The sequence below is a fragment of the Rhynchophorus ferrugineus genome, unplaced genomic scaffold (genome assembly GCF_030347505.1).
Source record: "Rhynchophorus ferrugineus isolate W39M unplaced genomic scaffold, kcgeb_rfMv2 rfM1, whole genome shotgun sequence".
NCBI classification, from domain to species: Eukaryota; Metazoa; Arthropoda; class Insecta; order Coleoptera; family Curculionidae; genus Rhynchophorus; species Rhynchophorus ferrugineus.
In genome coordinates this window covers 67916588-67937479 of record NW_027472580.1, presented here as the reverse complement: position 1 = coordinate 67937479, position 20892 = coordinate 67916588, and the positions used below count along the sequence as shown (strand labels likewise).

The window sequence follows — 20892 nt, the reverse complement described above, 5'->3', positions numbered from 1 at the left end:
GTCAGTAACTATGTTATCAAAAAGGTAGGAAATATTTATATAAAATAAGGGAAAACATTTTGATTGATATATATTTCTCCCAGTAAATTCCTTTTTAATGTGAAAAATGATGAGGAATACCTGATGAGCAAGTACCTGAACGATATTAGCTTTTAAAAAAATTACTGAAGATTATGTATATATGAATGTTGGGTGTACATATAAATTACTATCATCTGGCAAAGAGGCTTGACTAATAATATATATTGAAATAGTCTGCTGTAGAACACCATATCGTAAAATTGGACACTTATTACCTTTGAAATATCTCTGATTTTAAGTCAACATTTTTTTTAATGCTTTTAATTTTTATTTTTAATCATTTTGTTGTAAAAATGATAAAATATGATGCCTACAGTTAATAAGCATCTTTAGGTTGTATTTTTATATTAAGTAATATTGGGTGTTATCAAAAACTAAGTGAATTAGTTGCTTGCTTGAAAGTTGAAAACTAATAAAACTATAATAAGGATATAGCTATTATCATCTAAGGAGCCTTTCATATCATATAAAGATGCCAAAAAATGAAATGGGTTAATATCAGGTGTATCGTTAATTATTTTTTGGTTTTTGCCATAGATTTCATTAACTATAAGTATGAAATGTCATGATTCGATACATATGCCATTATATTATACTGACTTTAACCTCACAACTGCAAAAGTTACGTTCCGTTAAAATAACGACGTTATAGATTTTTTTTTATTTTATAGATAGATTTTTTTAATATAGAGTTTAGTGCCTGAAAACATGTACTTGCGGCACTCCGTATTTTTCTTGTTTTATTAAAAGGAAAAAACCCTCGAAGTCATTGTTTATTGGCAGAAACAGCAATTATAAGAACATGTGAAACCTTGTTCAAATCAAACGTGGCAATTTCATTACATTATACTGTTTATATTATAAATTAATTATATTATTAGGTTACAAATTAATTATTTGGTACTTGCATGTACTTGCATCACATGCAAAGATCTACTAAAACTTAATTCAACTGGTAAGCGGTTAGAAAGATTTTTGAGAGTTTGAGCTTGATTGATATTTAATATTGACTGCTGACCTAAAAACTGAGCAGCAACGTTTTATATTTTTGTTTTTTGTTTAACAGAAATAGTGAATGTCGTAAATAGTTATTTAGATCAATACTTTACATTTTCATAAATATATAGCGCTGATTAAAGTACAATTAAAGCCTAAGATTTGAAAAGCTCTAGAAATAGTCCTATATTCTCCAGCCTTCCTCTGATTTTTTATAAATCAATGTATCTTTGTCCTCCAAATAAACTTAAGCTTCTTCATTGTCAACAATTTATTCACGGTTCGTGTTGTCTTGCGGTTAGTGAAAGTGTTTTTTTTTATTTCAGTATTATCCGTAAACAGTAATTGTTTATATACTACATATATTAATTGCAGATATAACATTTATTTTCACTAAACCATTTTTGTTTGGAAAACGAAATAATTGTTTTATGATTATAAAAGTTTGCCTTATTTTAATATTGTTTTTTTGTTTAATGCAAACGTTTCAATAAATTCACATAAAATTATTTCTTAATAATTTTGTCTATTTAAAGTCAAGTGACTAAAATCTAAAAACTATGGTGAAACCATGAATTTGTTTGTTAATAAAGCTATCTTTTGCGCAATTTTGTACATTTTTATTCCCTGATTACCATTTAGCGTGATCAAATATCCTAAACTTTAAATATGAGTATTTTTTCTATCAAGAAACGAGGTTACAATTTGGTAAACTATCTTATGGTTCATAGTTTCAATGAATTAATGTGAACGTTTCCTACGATCGACCACATTATGAAATTATTGGTATTTTTTTTATCCAAAGTACATGTACAACAAAGTACAACTATTTAATATTTAATGACGCATAATATAATAATGATATGATATTGGGTATAGAGTTTGAATTTTGACCAGTTCCATTAAAATTTTTATTTTGTTTACTTTTTCAAAAGTATTTTTTGAAGGAGTCATATTTACTAAACACTACCATCTTTATATTCTGAAAGTTAGGTTTTAATTTATGCGCTCTTTAAATACATACATTTGGTACAAAAATAATATCTACTAATGTAAGAAAGTATTACTATTTTTTGTACTGCTATTGTAAGAAAGATAAACAACACCCTATAGGCTTTCCAGGATAAAAAGCTTACAAAATTTTCATCGAGTTGTTCAGTCTCCTAAATCCCTTTAAACTTTTGTCTGGCCATTTTTTCTCACATGCCTGATTTCATCTGAAATGGTGACTAAACTAATAACTGAGTAGTTAACTGAGTTTCAGTTAACTGGGTTTCTGTGTCAGAACATGTAACCGAATCAGTCTATAAAATTCGATTCGAGGTTTGCTAAATGCGTGCATAATACTTTAAAGCATTAGTGATAATAATTAAAGGTTATAAATCGCCAAATTTTGTAAACTTAATAGATCAAAAATTTAAAATAACTAATTATGCAACTTATTATGCACGTCATCATTATTTAATACTATATAGATAACTGTTTATACTACAAAAATATTATTGGCTGTTTAACGAGTATTTGTCTAAGAAAAATATTTAAATATAGACATAAATCATCATCTGTCGACCAGCCTATTACCAAAGAAGAAATTTATTATTGACTTAACAAGTTGCGAAATAAACCAGTCACATAAGTTAAATAAATCTTAAACTCATTGCTTAATCGATTTCAAGTAAGTTAATCATTTATTTAAATAATTACATACAGTGCAACATGTGCACATAATAAGATAACTATGTTTCATTTATAGTGAATTAAGATTACTAATTAATTGTTAAAGAACTAATAAAGTGTTAAATCAAAGAAAGTAGTGCCTTTTTAGCAAAAATGGAATTTATAAAATTATATTAGTTATTATAATGCATAATAGGCGTCCTGAACGTTTTTGTGCTCAAAAAATATATTGCCAAATATAGTTGCATGATTAAGATGGAAGCTCCATAAATATATTTAGTTTTTCATCTAAAGGGAAAAGCACAAAAGAAGAATTATATGATTATCAAAAGGTAAAGTTATTTCCTTTCTTGACACTATACTGAAAAACCGCAGGCAAAGCATTTTTAACTTGCTATTTGACATTATTTTTGTTACTAACGATTTTATTAATAATTTAGCCGACACCTTTTTACTTTTTATAACTAAGTTTATTGAGAAACATATTCGGCTTTTCGCAAACCTGGAATTACAAATTACATCTTATAAATATAACAGGTCAATTGAAAAGTCCCCGGCCTACCATAGTAAACCACATTTTTTGGCAAAATTAGTTTTTTTTATTCAACATAACTCCTTCAAGTGTGATATTCTGATTATAGGGACCCTCCAACATTTCCAAATCATTTTTGTAGTACGATTTGTGCTTTGCTTCAAAATAGGCTTCAGTTCCGGCGATCACCTCTTCATTCGACGAAAATTTCTTCCCAGCTAGCATTCTTTTGAGATTTGAGAACAGGTCGCTGGGGGACAGATCTGGAGAATACGGTAGATGAGGAAGCAATTCGAATCCTAATTCATGGATTTTTGCCATTCTTTTCACTGACTTGTGACGCAGTGTATTGTCTTGGTGAAGCAGCACTTTCTTTTTCTTCAAATTAGGCTATTTTTCGGCGATTTCGTCCTCAAATGGTCCAATAACGCTATGTAATAGTCCTTGATGGTCCTTCTTTCTCAATGTAGTCAATGAAAATTATTCCATGCATATCCTAAAATACAGGCGCCATAAACTTGCCAGCCGACTGTTGCGTTTTCCCATACTTTGGAGCGGTTTCATCGTGCTCAATCCACTCAGATGGCTCTCGATTAGACTTCAGTGTGAAATGATGGAGCCATGTTTCATCCATTGTCACATATCGATGAAAACATTCTGGTTTATTACGCTTGATCATCTTCAAACACACAGAATCATCAACTTGTCGTTGTTTTTGGTCAAAAGCGAGGTCGCGCTGCACCCACTTTGCACAGAGCTTTCTCATACCCAAATATTCGTGAATGATATGATGTACAAGTTCAGTTGATATCTTTAGAGTGTCTGCTATTTCATTCAATATCAATATACGGTCATTCAAAATCATTTTTTTGGATTTTTAAATGTTTTCGTCGGTAACAACCTCTTTTGGGCGTCCATTGCGTTCACCGTCTTGTGGTGCTCATTTCACCAGGTCTAAACTTAACATACCAATCCTTGATGGTTGATTTTCCTGGTGTTCGGAAACTTGGCATCAAGCCAAGTTTTTGTTTCAACTCTATTTTTTCCTTTCAAAAAGACATATTTTATCAACACGCGAAATTCCTTTTTATCCATTTTTTCACAATGACAATACTTGCTTCACTCAAAATGTTATAATTCACAAACTAATAATCCGACAGCTGTCAAATTTATACACGCATATTTTGAGGGTTAAGACTAACTAAAAAACATATGGATTTAATTCCAGTAGCGCCATCTATGTGTCAGCCCGAAGACTTTTCAATTCACCTGTTAATACTCAATACACATTAACATGAGTAATAACAAAATATAATATAAATGGCCTATAAGTTAATTTTTAAGGATTTACAACAGCTGGAGTTACTGTGAAGTCTCACTGACGGGCTTCACATTTTCAGTACATGTCATTTCTTCGAAGTTTGAAAAAACACTTTGTTAATCCGTTGAAAATATCTTAATTTGTACTTTTTATTTTTTTTTGATACAAACGGTTCATTAAATTCACATAATATATTTACTTATAAATATATATCTTTATAATATAAATCTTTAATTAAAAAAAACGGGACTGAAAGTCATCGAATATTGTGTTAAGCTTATGTGTTAAGACAACTATGCTCCATAGATTTCAACATGTGAATACTGGTTTCGACGTTTAAAAGTAGTGATTTTAGCACCGAAAATAAAGAGCGTTCAGGGCAGCCAAAAAAAAATGAAGGCATTACTCGATGATGATAAAAAGATGTTGAAAAGGCAAGAAGAATGTGCAGAATTTTTAGGAGTAACACAATTAAAAAATTTACAATCACTTGAAGGACATGGGAATGATCCAGAAGCTTGGATATTTTGTGCCGTATGAACAGAAACCAGAGACACTGAAAGGTGTTTGGTTATGTGGGAACTGCTGCTTCAACGGCAATATCAGATATTTTTTTGCATCGTATTGTTAGTGGTGATGAATAGTGGATCCATTAGAATAATCCAAATCTTTCTACCTAAATCTTTCTAGTTTCCAATCTTTTAGCTAAAAATTGCTGGAAAATGAGCGATAAATACAACAATGTTATTCTTCAGCGTGACAACGTTCGACCACGTGTTGCAAAACCGATGAGAACATACTAGGACATATTAAAATGGAAAGAGCTACGTCACCTCCTGTATTTTCCAGACCTTACTCCTCCTGATTACTTCTTGCCCCCATGAGTCGTGACCTGTCTAAGCAGCGCTTCACTTCTTATAAAGTTACCAAAAAATGTGTCTATTCGTATATATCGCTCGTTGGAGATGTCGGAGCTATGGATGGGTTATACCTCGAATAAAATTTTACCGATTTACAATAAAGCTCAAATATCCTTTACAACTAATTTATTGGCCAATAATTAACTTCTATAAATATTCACATATTGATCATTTTTTATATCATGTTGTTATTATTGTTTACAATAAACTTAATTATAACTTAATCTTTATCGATCTCGTTTATTATAGTGAGGAGAAATCCGATAATAATTTATCAAGCATTCTACAACCCTATCCGAATGTTATTAAATGAATAATTAAAGTCCTAATAATTTTTATGAAATGGCTTTTGTGTAGGGTTTCACAATATTAACGGGTCGATGTTGAAATTGAATGAAACAAACTGGATGTGAAGTATTAACTAAATTATTTTTTATTTGAAAGGTCTATGTGTATAGAGTATAATGTCGTTCAAATGTTTGTCGTAGCTTCTCACGACGGTAAATACAGCTCAATTTTAGCGATGGTGACTGTAAAGTTTAGACTCTAAATAATCCCTTTAGAAAGGTTTAAATCTGTCAAATCTCACGATCTTGGCGGCTAATTCAACTGCCCATCCATGCCATCTTTATGTCCGCTATGTGGTACAGGTGGTGGTGTATATGTCGTCTTCAATGACAGCAATGTTCTCAGTCAATGTAGTTTTTGTTTAATATACGAGTGTTGAATGATTGTTCCTCAAACCCGAGTCAATGAGAAGAAGGCATGCAACATTTGCGCTGACGAACACGTATTTTAATACTCAGGTGTTATCATGTGGACGTGCTGCTCAATCAGGTAACTTGCCATAGCTATTTGGCAACAGTTAATATGAAATGGCAGATTAAGCAGCCAGATTAACTATAACAGGCTGTCAACATCGACCCCTAATAAACCCTATACATCATTAAGTCTTTCATTCTTTTATTACACATATATAGTCCTTTCAATAAAATAGTGAACTCACGTTATTTAAATTTATGTCGCAATGTTCGCGCATCACCTTTTTATTTTAGTTAATTTTGGCTTTTCCATAACAACATTCTAATTTAAATAAAGTAATAAAACAAAAATAATGCTACCAAATATAATATATTCTAACATTATAGTACATTTAACGCATATATTATCGGAAGACTCAAACTAGAGTTACTTATATAGCCACAATAGTTTGTAGGTTAGAGTTGTTATATTATATTTACACTTTAGACTTCGACATTTTCAATTAAAGCAATCATAAATATTAAACAGCAACCTGCAATTAAAGAAAATAAGCAATGCGCGAAAGCCAGTTTATAATCTGCAATTATTATCTCTAATGTTTTGAAAAATATTGCAGACATTTTATAATCGGGCGAATTTTATAGGCTGATTCGGTTACATGTTCTGACGTTTCAGACAGCATTATATCTTTTCAACTAGAATAAAATTAGAAGAAAAAATAGCGTCTGATTTTAAGAATTTACAATCTGAGATAGGAAATACATTCGACATCATAATATTTACCGTAAGTACATTGTTATTTTGAATATACTACAGCTATTAATTAATCTATAAATGTAAAATTGATATCAGTACACTATACAGTCAATGACTACCACTGTCAAAAATATTGTATTTTACCTTTCACGAATTAATATCTACAGAATATTACTTCTTTGCGTCTTTGTCCAATGATTATTCAGAATATTGATTATTCAATGATTATTCAAAATAAATTCACGTCTCTGCACTAATTTCAACATTTACACCAACCCGGACAAAAAAAGTTCATCCTTTAAACACGTATATCTTCAAAATGTATATAGAATCCTCTCTAATAATTCGATATTAGTCTTGTATACCGTCTAATTTATTGTAAGACCGCTGTATCCTTTTATACACTCATATCACACTTGTGAACAGATTAACAAACGGCTTTTGTGTTGCTATAGATAATGTCTCTAACTTCACTGCATTTGTATCTAACTTCATAATGCTTTTACCTAACTTGACACTGTATGTATTTTGTTATTCATCGCCAGTTTATGATATTAGCCTGACATACCTACTACATCTATATATTTTGTTAAATAATAATTAAATGAACTTGTATTCTAAGAAAACCAAAGTGAAGAATGTGAATATTTTTGAACAATTCTTCGTAACTTTCTTTCCGATATTTAATTTGCTTTTTCCAGAGAATATAGAATATATTTTATAATTTTGTATATCTTATAAAAATCACAGAACAAACATGTTTGAAAGTTTAAATGAAATAAAGAAAAATAACTAGTTCACTTTTATTGCCTCTACATTTTTAAACAATCTCCATTATATATAAAGAAAGGGTCATTATTATGGAGTGCATCTAAATTAAACAAGTAAGAAAATTGAACAAAATTCAACTTGCGGAGATGGCACAAATTGTGGGGATAACTTTACGTTACTTTACGAAAATAAAATGATTACACTTCATTTTTGAGATAGGACAATTTTCGATATAAAGCATTGACACTATATATTCAAGGACGAATCAAGAAGAAAAGCGTTAAAAAGAAATTGACCGAAAATTAATATAATATTTGTTGTAACCACTGGCTGAGATATGTGAAATAGTATATTTTAATAATGGTGAAAAAAAGTAATGTTTCCGCCCGGGATCGAACCGGGGACCTTCCGCGTGTTAGGCGGATGTGATAACCACTACACCACGGAAACTTGATATAAATTTTTGCTGCTGTTTTTTACTCACGGTACTTTTAATAATTCTACAACGTAACATTGTTTTGTTTCTTTAAGATCCAATCAGATAGTAATAATTAAAACAGTGAATCTAATCATTCTAGCGAACATATATTTACAACAAAAATATACATTAAATTATTTCCAATATAAAACATATTAAATTGATACAGAATATGGATTTAAATCACTTTTATTTTCTTTAAAACAAATAATATGATCACCTGATAATTTTAAAACTTAATGTTTGCTATACTTGAAAACAATTACGGGAAAATAATAAGCAAGAAAATTTAGTTTTCATGTTTTCCAATTCCGTTTAAACACAAGCCCCTCTTACTTTAGTGTCTTGAGTATTCAAAACAATGTTTAATCATTTGGTGTTCAAAATTTTATTCACATAGATAGGGTGCATTTTCATATAAAAAGATGTTAGGTTAAAAATCCAGTTTGGATATCTACGTTTTGAAGATGGGATTGATTGCCCACCAGGGGACTAAAATGTGTCAGAGCTTTCAAAATAATACATATTTATAAGAACCATATATGATTGTATTGTAACAGTAACGATTGATTTTCTAAATTTTGGTAAATCCCTACTTATCATACTTATTCCTTACTTAACATTATTTTTATATGATCAATCAATGATGTTATTGGCAGTGTTGGTGATTGCTAATTGATGTGTAAAATATTAAATTAAATACATACTAGTGATTTAAATAAATATATATGCCTACATATTATTTTTCGTCTTTTAATATTCACATTTTTGTACTTTACGAAAGTATTTTCAAAAAAAAGTAATGTTTCCGCCCGGGATCGAACCGGGGACCTTCCGCGTGTTAGGCGGATGTGATAACCACTACACCACGGAAACTTTAGTAAATTATTTAATAGATCATACACCTCTATAGGTATCTTTAAAAAAGTTTATTATTCCATTAAATAATAAAATATTATATTTATTCATTTTCGAAAATTATTCTCACGTTTTGTTGTTATTCTTAGAAAGAATCGGACATATGTGTTTGATAATACTAATTAAAATAAAATATATCACAATTTCTATTTCACTTTCTATCATCCAATTATTCATAAATTAGATGTCGTTAATATACTGATGATTTCTTTATAGCTTTTTGGTATCTAACCGTCGTCCTCCATCAACAATATGTCGCGATCATTTTGTGTATTCTCAAAGAATGGACGACAAAAAGAAAGTTTTCGTGCTGGTTTTGCTTACAATTACGGCTTATCGCCAATATTTATTCGATCTGTGCGATGGTATAACTATTAGATTTTACTTTCACTCCATGAGATATTCGCTTACACCTTATTTGGGTATATAACTGTATTTAAATAAGGAAAATTAATAGGTTCATTTTTATATCTAAATTTCGATTGCAAAGACTATATAACGATAAAGCATTACATCAATATAACCATTACATTGACATAAATATAATTAATATGTCGTTACAGTTGGCTAACTAAACAATGAAGTGTCAAGGTTACTTGTAAACCTAAACCCATATAAAAAAAGATGTCAATCAGACTATCAGAAAAGCCATTAAATGGTTATATAAAATAATAATAATAATAATATCTGTACTATATTATAAACATAAATATATTTTAAATTAATCTAAGAAAAAGGTATGAAATATAGAAGAGCATTGGACTTAATGTGCATGGGAGTAAGTTAATATTATTATCCTCACTACTTATTAAATCACATATTATTCAAAATAAAAAATTATTTTTATTACGACTTTATTCACTTTAGTGAAATCTTCTTTCTAAGGCTTAAGAGCAAACAATAATAACCGAAAAATAGACAATTCTGAGAGATGTGTTTATTGTCATTATATCTAATAATGTTGCGTAAAATTGACAATTGAAAGTTTAACGTATTTTCTTTTATTATTTTTAACTGTCCATGCACGTTTTTATTTTTGCCAAAAACCTATTTATTTTAACTTAACTGATAATTGACTTTCCTTTTAACATATTATTAACAAATAATTTTCTAAATTCAATTCATCCAAAGCTCTTCACTTAAAAAGCTAACCAATTTACTCAGGACTTACTCAAGAGTAATAACTAAAAGAAATAACTAATTAAATCATTTTAAATATATTTTCTACATTAATTTAACAATTTTGTTAACAATCTTGTTTAATTTTCTTTCTTATCAATCTAGTTTCTCATACTATTTAAAATGATTTTGATTTTATCTATTTTGTAATATTGTATGTTATCCTCTTATTTCTTAACGATGCATTTTTATTTAACATTTTATTTAGAAAACAGAAAACTTGTTGTGTTGTTTTATTCACTGCCATTACAAGTGCCATTTATCGATTACATCAGTGGCATTTCTCTGGGATTATATATACACAGTTAATGCTTTGATAACATTTTAAATACTATACAAAATAGACGGTATTAATAAAGATCGGAATAAGATTAACCCAGTTAATAGTTCAATACCTGTTGAATTTTTTTCTGTATGCTTCAGCATCGATTTGAATTTCAGCAAAGGTTTGGCGAAGCAGTGTTCGGTATCAATCACTGTCAGTGTTTCTCTAACATGTTACTATTTCAAATAGTAACTCGTATACTAATATTGGTTTGTATTTAACCAGTTTTGATTCTAACCTTAATATAGATCTCTTTAACACATTTTTTTAGAAATTCGTTTTTACTAGTAAATATCAATATTCCTAATCTCAGATTCCTTCAGTTTCGTATAGCTCATTAACTTATATGTAATGTATATTGTAACTTCTAATATTATACAACATATGTTTCTCGACTTTATGGATCTGAATCTTCTAGCCAATACCCATCAAGTGTTCAGCCAAAGATCACACATCCCTGATAGTATTTTATCCGTGTACCTATCTTTCCAGTTTCTCCTACGTTTCCTACGCTCATAGGGGCCCTGTTAGCTTTGGGAGTGTAATTTTATCATCATTCACTGGTTATATTTCATCAAAATCTAAAATGTTATATATAATTCAACATAATATAAATTTATTTCAACACATAGCTTTATAAAAAAAAATTGGGGTGCTTAAGATAACTGGACTGCCCAGCTACTGTTGAAATAGTCGCAGTTCGTATTTAATTGGGACATTGCTGTCATTTTACGATTGTTTATAATTGTGATGGTCCAAATACAATAACAATGTAAAATCGACCAATATACAACCATCGTCAGTAACCAGGCGGGGTAAGGCAGAATACCGTCTTGAATGGTAGTGATTTAAGTCCATTTCACGTCAAACCCCTGATGTTAAAGGTACCACTCTCAAATACAATAAAAAGATAATCGAGTTCTATTTCAGGTATGAAATATAGACAACAAATTAACACACGAAATATGATTGAAAACATTATAATGCAAACACACTAGTAGGTATATTGCCTTTAATAAAATATATGTATTTGACACTTGAACATTTTTAGCTTTTGTCAAAAATTAATCGTTGTTCGGAGGCCACATAATTGATTGAAAATAACAATTTTTAGTTAAAAATGAGCTTTTCTATTGCGCATATATATAACACATTCTAATGCAATTACTTGGGTAAATTATATTTGTATACCGCATAATTTAGAGTACAATAGTACTACCCAACTTAAAAAAGATGATGAAGAATAATTTCTATACGCATACTATCTTGTAATTAAGTTATAATGCATTCAACGTTTATTTTTATCCATTCTTGGTTTTAATACACATTGTATTACATTTTGTATGTATACACAATGATACGAGTCATGTCGTGTCGTCTTATTTGCTATTGGGATTCGGCGCGATTAAAATTACGGTTTATTTAATGTAGTTCAGATAATATAAATTTATTGCAATGATAACTAAAATATATATAACTGAAACATCATTCATCAACACGACTCATTAACATAGAAAGGCGGAGCATATAAATCCGTGAATAATTTCTTTTTGTGTGGGTTTGATATTCAAGTTTGAGGAAAAATCGGCTTAAATAATTTTTACATGTTGCGTAGAAAAATAAAAAGTAATGTTTCCGCCCGGGATCGAACCGGGGACCTTCCGCGTGTTAGGCGGATGTGATAACCACTACACCACGGAAACTTGATTTTACTTTGCACTAAGACATTTCAAATAAAAGTAATAATCTACATTAAAAACCTATTTATGTTTATTGGTTGGCGTTCTATATATATTAAGACCAAAATAAATCTCTGGTTCGATAATCCTGCCGTAATTTATTTTACAGCATTATATTTAAATTGAACTCTAGTTTATATATAAGGTGGAGCAAAAATCCTGCTACCATTGACGCAATTTCCGCTGAGTGGCAATAATGGAACGATTATTTTCAATAAATATTTTCACTATTTTTGCTCGTTCTTGTAGCGTATATTTATCCATAATAAAATTTGGACGTCTACACAACAAAATAGTTAAAGCGAAACTGAGCTAAACATCTAGCGGGACTTTTCCCTCACCTTAGTGTTAAATCAAAATGGTAGCGAGACTTTTGCCCCACTCTATTTTACAAATAATATTGATATGTGTATAGAAATATTAGTATAGTGTCTCCTTGCCCTTGTCCGTGAAATATTTCCATCCCAAGGTGAAGGTCAGGGTATCCTTATATAGTCGAAAACAGTATTCAAATCCAATGGCAGACTGCGAAAAACTTATCTATACAACAGCGATTCGATTTGGAATTTACCTGCTCTTTTCCGATTGTTCATTAGCACACTCTGAAAACTTATTCGAATACTTTTATGGCACTTGATAGAGGACTTTTTCCTCAGTCATTTTTAAAATCCTTACTGTTTCTTAATAACTATTTTTGCCACAAGTGCCTCTAGGGATTTTGCTATGCTTTCATGATTTTATTGTTTTTTTTTTAAATTTGACCATGGCCAGGAAGAATTCCTACATCGTTCGAGACATCGTTGTATAAGAATTTATGACGCTTTTATTGCCGAGGCTGTATTTTTGGAAACGTGATTGAATAAACCGAAACTTTATCATACAGACCGTTATTCGAATGCGGTGACCAGCTAAAACTCGAGCAGGCTTGAAAATTTAGACATGTGGACTATCCAAATAGTCAATTAACATTTACACTAAATAGAAAAAAATAAGGCGTGAAATAACAGTTACGAATTTATGGAAACTGACAGAGGATGACTGCGGAAAAGTACAAAAACTACAACTATTGAACGATCTGACCAATGAGCTTGATTAAAAAAGGGGACAGAAATGGTTAAAGAATCCATGATAACTCACAAAGTCACAAATTACTCGCTTGTGGTGGGAAGTTTCCTCATACGTAGCAATCTCATAAAACAGTTCCATTCGCCCACTATTTGTTCCGATCAATGCAGTAAACTTGGACGAATAAACAGTTCAAGACGCTGAACTATGTGCGTGAATTAATCGATCTGTTTAATGCGTCAGAGCCTGCGAACTTCTTCACTGAATCGTATATTGTCTAGAAGATATCGTAAAATTGTAAAAAAACTTTGGGCAATATTTCCAAGACTAACTTTGTAACGACTAACGTTATTGTTATATGAACAGTATATAAAAACCATCTGAAAATGCTGTTAATCATTGTTTAAATAAAGTTTATTATTATTTACAAATCACTTAAAATTGACCTGTAATATATGTGATGCTACATCACTGTACTGATACTAGGTGTCTCCCGTCCTTGTAGTGAAGGACGAATCTTGATTTATTCGATTTCAGTTTTTACTGTGTAATCCTTAACATATTTCTAGAGAACTCCGAACTTCAGTATAGTTGTTCCCGCGAAATTCTAATTATTTAATGTCAACGCTAAAGATATTCTACAAAACTCTATACAAATACACTTCTAGAACTTTTTAGCCTTTTTCTTCAAAGAGAATCACCTTTTACATTTGAACTCAAAGGGAGCTAAATCTACCAAACTGAATGGATTTTTTGCATCATTTGAGATAGAACTTGTCTTTATATATTAGATACTTAAAAAAATGTTAATTGTTTTCAAAATCCATTTTCTTCCTAAATATAGGCCGGACGATCTGATAACATAATTAATTAATTAATTAATTAAAAACAGTTACTATAATTAAAATTTTTAAACGGTATGTATGTATAAGGAAATATTGGTATGACGCTGCTTATGGTGTACGAAAGTGAAAGTTATTTACGTTCTATACCGTATAGGAATAGTTCAGCAAAGAAAAAATAATTAAAGAAAACTGACCTAAAATTTAACCTCTTGCTTGAAAATGCTTGTTCCGTATCATATTGTATTACATACACTCGATGCGTAATATATTTATGTGAAAACGTAATAAATGTAATCATTTTAAAACGTTACAACACAGTCAATGAAAGTATGTTAAAAATATATGAAGAGATTTAATGGTCTATTATTTTTAAATATCTTATTTTATGAAAGTTTTACTTTTAATACCAATACTTATTTAATATCAAGTTTAATATTAAGATGTTAAATTTGTTTAATTATTGTTGTGATTAACTATATTCCTTACAATAAAACAGCCAAGGCACATAATATATGACGTCGAATAAAGACGCAGTTTGTAAAAATCTAAATTCGTTTTAAACTTGGAGCGGATTTTTCCTTCTCATTTTGTTAGTTAAGTCTCCTAGTTAAAAAAATACAGAATGTTGTATGATGCGTCGGAACATGTTATTTAGTCAGTCTATAAAATTTCATTTGTATTGATACTGATCAAGTTTATTGTCAAACGTCTACAAAATTGATGCGGTAACATTAGGACGTGCTACCGTCATAACTTTTGATGAAATGCGGTAGCTGTTTTATTTGTTTTATAGACTACATAAACTAGTACAACAAATACCTTGCAACTTCGCAATATTAAGTTTGGGAAAAATGTATTTCCGATTTTTTCTAGGGCTTTAAAACCGCATATATTCAATAATACTTATTCAATGAAATAATAATTTAGCATTTTAGGGTGAATTACATGACTCAGTGAATGCAGGTAAAAATAAATGAAAATGAAATGAGAAACAGTAGTGTTTACATGACATCAAAAAAATCCAAAATACAGATGTATCAACAAAAAAGTATGCTGTATACAAAGAGCTTTGAAACATATGGATATGATAAAACAAAACTGCTTTATAAAGTTGAACTAAAGGAATATTGTGACGTGTGAATATTATGCTACGGTTGTCCGCTGGTGATATCTTTCGGCCGTACAGATACGACTGCTTCATCGTTGCTTTGGCACTTGAATGTGGTCTATCGATGACGCTGAAAACAAACTAATTTTTAAACAGGGCTCCCGTAATCGACGCTGTGGGGAATTCGGTAGTTCAACGTTCGGCAGCTTATTTTCTTCAACGACGAGACGTTGGCAATTCTGGTATCGCGGTGAACATATGAAGAGGCTACTGTGACTGCAATCGGTACCTAGCTTCTGGGCTGCTGGGGCTGCTCTGTGACTAATCTGTAGCCACATACGGTAATACTAATACGGTAATATAATACGGTAATAGAGAGAAAACAAATAACGACGGTATCCGATCGAAGCTGCTCAAAGCCTTCCAAATCAAAATGTCTGCCAATATGACTGAGACTGCGAGCGAGAGAAGACATTCTGATTTAAACACAGCGCCGAAAGAAATGTCTAGTCGAGAGGCCGTTGATTAGATAGTGATGTCAAAAGCTCTAAGAGTTCAAAAGATTGCCAAAGAAAAAAATTTTGACAAATTTAAAAAAAAATTAAATGAAAATAATGAAATGGATTTTAAAGTTAATTTTTCCAGCATTAAAATAAAATTTAATGATGAATATATATTTTAAAAAACGTAATGTTAAAGGAACAAAAGTAAAATGGCAAAAGAAATTATTAAAATTATTCAAAATTTTGCATAAAAAAGGATAACGGTCACGTAAGATGAAATGAATCAGTGGAGTTTACATGGTGTGACCGAATTTTTTAAGTTATATTAAAAAGTGGAAAATACAAATAGATAAAAAAGGTTTGGCAGCGATGTTACCTGAAGACGAGACTTGGGCAGTCGATGGTGGCACGTATGAACTGAACGATGGCCAGTCACCGAATGAATGAAAGTACCCTTCAATAATTTCCCAGATAAACGTCTCGGGGTTGTCAAATATTCGTTATCGTGTACTAGTTGGTGCTACTGGCACCCCGCCCGTGTTCAACATCTGAGATTATATTTCTGGGTATTTTGTAGCCCGTTATTCCATGATGTAATAATCGACATACCGCAAGGTTGCGGATCATTGAAACCTTTGAAAAAATTGCTTTGGACCAAAAAGGGAATACACATTTTAAGCTCATCAAAAGTTGGGCAGTGTTTATGGTGATGAGTCCTTAAATGAACACCACTGTCAGAGTTGGTTTACTATTTTTATTATGTTGATGTTATTGACTTTAAGGACATCGGTCTATAACAACCATACCATCAAATTCTGAAGTTGAAGTCCTTAATGTCAATTGAATTTTGTATGATTGTAGATTCAAACACCAACGTAAAATTCGTCAAGTCAAAATTTGCGAGTATTGCTAGGAGTTCGAGTTTGATTCGTTCCTCGAGTTCTATATATTTTCAAGCATAACCGCGATGTTCTTGGTCAATCCAACATTATTTGATGTACCAAATTATTTTCTCTGCCAAATCGGACGCGTACATTTTGGTCAGAAAATGTTACAGACTCTAGGCCAGCGCTAGCGCATATCTTTGAAATGAATATGCAATCATAAATTTTAACACAATTGACATAATTTTTAAAATAAAATAAAGTATAGTAAATTAAAACAGAGATGCCAAATGTAACAAATAGTATAATGGCTGAAAATAAATTCAGTCACTTTATGTAAAATTGTAATTGATTTATTAATTTAGATAAATACATTACAGATTAGATCAGTACTTATTTTCTATACCATTATATTTGTATGTATTTTTTATAATGACCATTATAACAACCATTTCTATCTTCAGCTTATGCATGTACCTGTAACCTTCTCGACTGTTACAATTATGCGTGTGCGTTCCACATTTACATCTAGTTGCTATTTTGATTCCGGCCTGTTGTAATTCATCTAGTTTTAATCATTAATATATAATAGCACACCAATAAAATAATAAAATCTATTTGTAATATGTTTCAATTTGTAATTAGTTTCATGCCATAAAACAGTGTTTTAATTATCGAATAACAAAACTTATTAAACATTTGTTTCGCGCATTGGATGAGTTGATATATTCTCAGGGCAATTTTAAAATACATTAAACTAGTGAAATTTTAGCCAATATGTTATATATTATTATTAAGAGATACTACTGTCAATAATGTGTTTGTTACTATATTAAACAATATTTTAAAATAATTATAATTACACTATAAACATCGTATAGAAAAAAAATATTAGGAAAATAAAATGTTACCAAAAAAAGTTCAACAAATTTTCATCTTATTCTAGGTCAACATCTGACTGATACCTGATACCAGCTATTAAATTTCACTATTTTAAAAACCGTCGTAAATCATCTACATTGAAACTTTTATTTTTAGTTCGTCGTTCTCATCTGCATTCCACACGATACTTGGGCGAAATCAAAAAAGAAAAATATAAAAGGCAAGCAGGGGTCAAGCGAGGAGATACCATCACAGCCAGCGATCATCGCCATCGAAATTGTTGATCCCAATGAAAACTCGACGAGCAGTAAAAATTCGAAACGAACAATAGAAAACTCATTGGGATATGGATATAGTAAATAACAATGTTATGCTTTATTTTATTTTACTAAATTTCTTTATTTTATTTTCAGACAGTTTTGGTGCAGGAAACAATAAGCTGCAGGTATATAAGTACTCGCAACATGATATACCGCCATTCAAGGGAGATTCCACAAAGCTGTTTGCCCCATCATCGGGTGCCGTCAATCATGATATCAGTATACAAAAGTCTCTTCAATATACCCTACCAACTATAACTCACTATGAACAAACCAATAATGTATTACAACCTGGAACGACTTTATACTCAACAGTGAACGAGAAAGGACAAATCAGTGGTCTCAGCTCCAGTTTATCAGAACCGTCCGGACCTAATAAGGGACCCATTCCTGTTATAGTATTGAGAATATATCCAGACCAATTGAAAGATTCGACATTGCAAGCCAATCTACCTGACAATCATCCATTCGCCAAAACTATAAACTCTGTCAATATCCAGTCCCTTTTATCACATTATATTAACGCTTTACAAAATCCGCAAATATTAAATCAGTACTCATCTAGTCAAAACTTTGGATATTCATCACCAAGTGCATCAGTAAATACAGCAAGGCCCACGTATTACCAAGAAACCGCATATCAAAATCCTAGCAATTATCATAACACCAACAATCAAGGAGTGCAAAGTTACCAATATTATCAACAATCTATGGTACCAAATCATGTTTCTCCTGCTCTAAATAATAGGTAAGAATGTCTGTACTCTTCCATTATAATCTACAGAAATTATTTATTGCAATAGGTATTTGCATGTGTTCTGATTATACTCTCACCCTAATAAACCATTTGTTGAACGATATTGGAGCGATATATAATAATCAAATTATTTTACAGCAATTTCTATAACTTCTTCAAATTTTTCTGGCAAAGTGGCCATGTCAAAATAACGAGCTGCAGAAGTTCATATTCGAGCTGAAAGATAATAACCGTACGTCTGTTACAACTTATTGGTTAAATAGCTTGCAATTTATTCCATTGATATCAGTGAACATCTGCAATAACAATATCATATGATTTTACCAACTCGTAGTAAGCTACACCCTCCATATACAAATCACGATCATATGCAAGAATACGGCGATTCAGTGTCGATATGGATGGTTTTCCTGGACTAACTCATGGCTGTTTGCATTTTGATTGTTGCAATAGGTGCAAGCAATGTAAAAACGACCCGAAATGACATTTTAAAATAATTCGTCTAAACGTCTGCTAATTGTCTAATAACAGGTTAATTGAAAAGTTCCCGGCCTACCATAGTAAAACGCATTTTTTTGGCAAAATTAGTTTTCTTTTATTCAATATAATTCCTTTCAAGGGTGATACACTGATTATAGCGACCCTCCCAGTTTTTAATAACATTTTTGTAGTATGATTTGTCCTTTGCTTCAAAAGAGGCCTCAGTTGTGCCGATCACCTGTTCATTCGACGAAAATTACTCCCCAGCGACCATACTTTTGAGATCTGAGAATAGGAAATAGCGGCTGGAGGCCAAATCTGGAGAAAACGGTGGATGAGGAAGCAATTCGAAGCCCAATTTACGGATCAAACCCTTTTTGCCATCGTTTTCACTGACTTGTGATACGGTGCATTGTTTTGGTGAAGCAGCACTTTCTTTTTCTTCAAATGCGGCCGTTTTTCGGCGATTTCGTGCTTCAAACGGTCTAATAACTTTATGTAATATTTGCTGTTGGTGGTCCTTCTTTTTCAAATTAACAAATGAAAATTATTCTATGGGCATCCCAAAATACAGACGCCATAACCTTACCAGCCGAATGTTGCGTTTTCCCACGCTTTGGAGTGGGTTCATCGTGTGCAGTCCACTCGGATGATTATATATTAGACTTCGGAGTGAAATGTCGGAACCATGTTTCATTTATTGTCACATATCAACGCAAAAACTCGGGTTTATTACGCTTGATCTTCAAACGCTCCTCCGAATCACCAACTCATCGTTGATTTTGGTGAAAAGTAAGCCAGGACGGTACCCACTTTGCACAGAGCTTTCTTATACCCAAATATTCGTGAATGATATGATGTACACGTTCGGTTGATTAGTTTAGAGTGTCTGCTGTTTTATTAAGTTTTAATTTACGCTCATTCAAAATCATTTTGTGTGTTTTTTTTAATGTTTTCGTCGGCAAGAAACTCTTTTGGGCATCCACTGCGTTCGCCGTCTTCGGTGCTCATTTCACTACGTCTAAACTTAGCATTCCAATCCTTGATGGTTCATTTTCTTGGGGTAGTGTCCAGAAACTCGGCATCAAGCCAAGAACTTTACTTTTTTCCTTCAAAAAGCAATATTTTTTCACCACGCCAAATTAATTTTTATCCAATTTTTTCAAAATAATAAAAGTTGCTTCACTAAAAATGCTATAATTCACAAACTACTTATCCGACAGCTGTCAAATTTATACACGTAGTGCTAAATAAAGAACATATGGATTTAATTCTAGTAGCGCCATCTATGTGTCAGGCCGGGGACATTTCAATTAACCTGTTAAACAGTTTGAAAGTTTTTTGAAAAGTTGAACTGGGTATTTGTTCAATAAGTCTTGCCTTATGGATGTTTTGATCCTTTAGGCTATTTATTTCTCATTGTCGTCAAAATCGTCAAGTCTAAAGCATTGAAACAAGACTGACAATTGTCATATGACGTAAGTTTATTGCCGTGAGTCCCTCAAAGTATTTTATGGCCTAGTAGAGTTCTTTAAAACCCAAATTAATGTCCAAAATGCAAAATATCTGATATCAAAATACACTGAATTTTAT

The 20892-nt window shown here is 31.2% G+C and overlaps 2 protein-coding genes and 3 non-coding genes across 5 annotated transcripts in view; 1 reads left to right on the top strand and 4 right to left on the bottom strand.

Annotated features, from left to right (window-relative positions):
• Positions 1-20892, bottom strand: part of LOC143206791 (odorant receptor 49b) — a 67075-nt gene that overhangs the window by 30872 nt on the left and 15311 nt on the right. The gene's annotated exons all lie outside the window — the stretch shown is intronic.
• Positions 1-20892, top strand: part of LOC143199381 (uncharacterized) — a 31003-nt gene that overhangs the window by 5518 nt on the left and 4593 nt on the right. The window contains exons 2-3 of the mRNA XM_076409168.1: positions 17899-18097; positions 18156-18810. Of these exons, the coding sequence (XP_076265283.1) occupies positions 17899-18097; positions 18156-18810 (854 nt within the window). The remainder of the gene's footprint in view (positions 1-17898; positions 18098-18155; positions 18811-20892) is intronic.
• On the bottom strand, positions 8194-8266 carry TRNAV-AAC (transfer RNA valine (anticodon AAC)). The gene has a single exon. It is a non-coding gene; the product is annotated as a tRNA-Val (tRNA).
• Positions 9098-9170, bottom strand: TRNAV-AAC (transfer RNA valine (anticodon AAC)). Its single transcript has one exon. It is a non-coding gene; the product is annotated as a tRNA-Val (tRNA).
• Positions 12347-12419, bottom strand: TRNAV-AAC (transfer RNA valine (anticodon AAC)). Its single transcript has one exon. It is a non-coding gene; the product is annotated as a tRNA-Val (tRNA).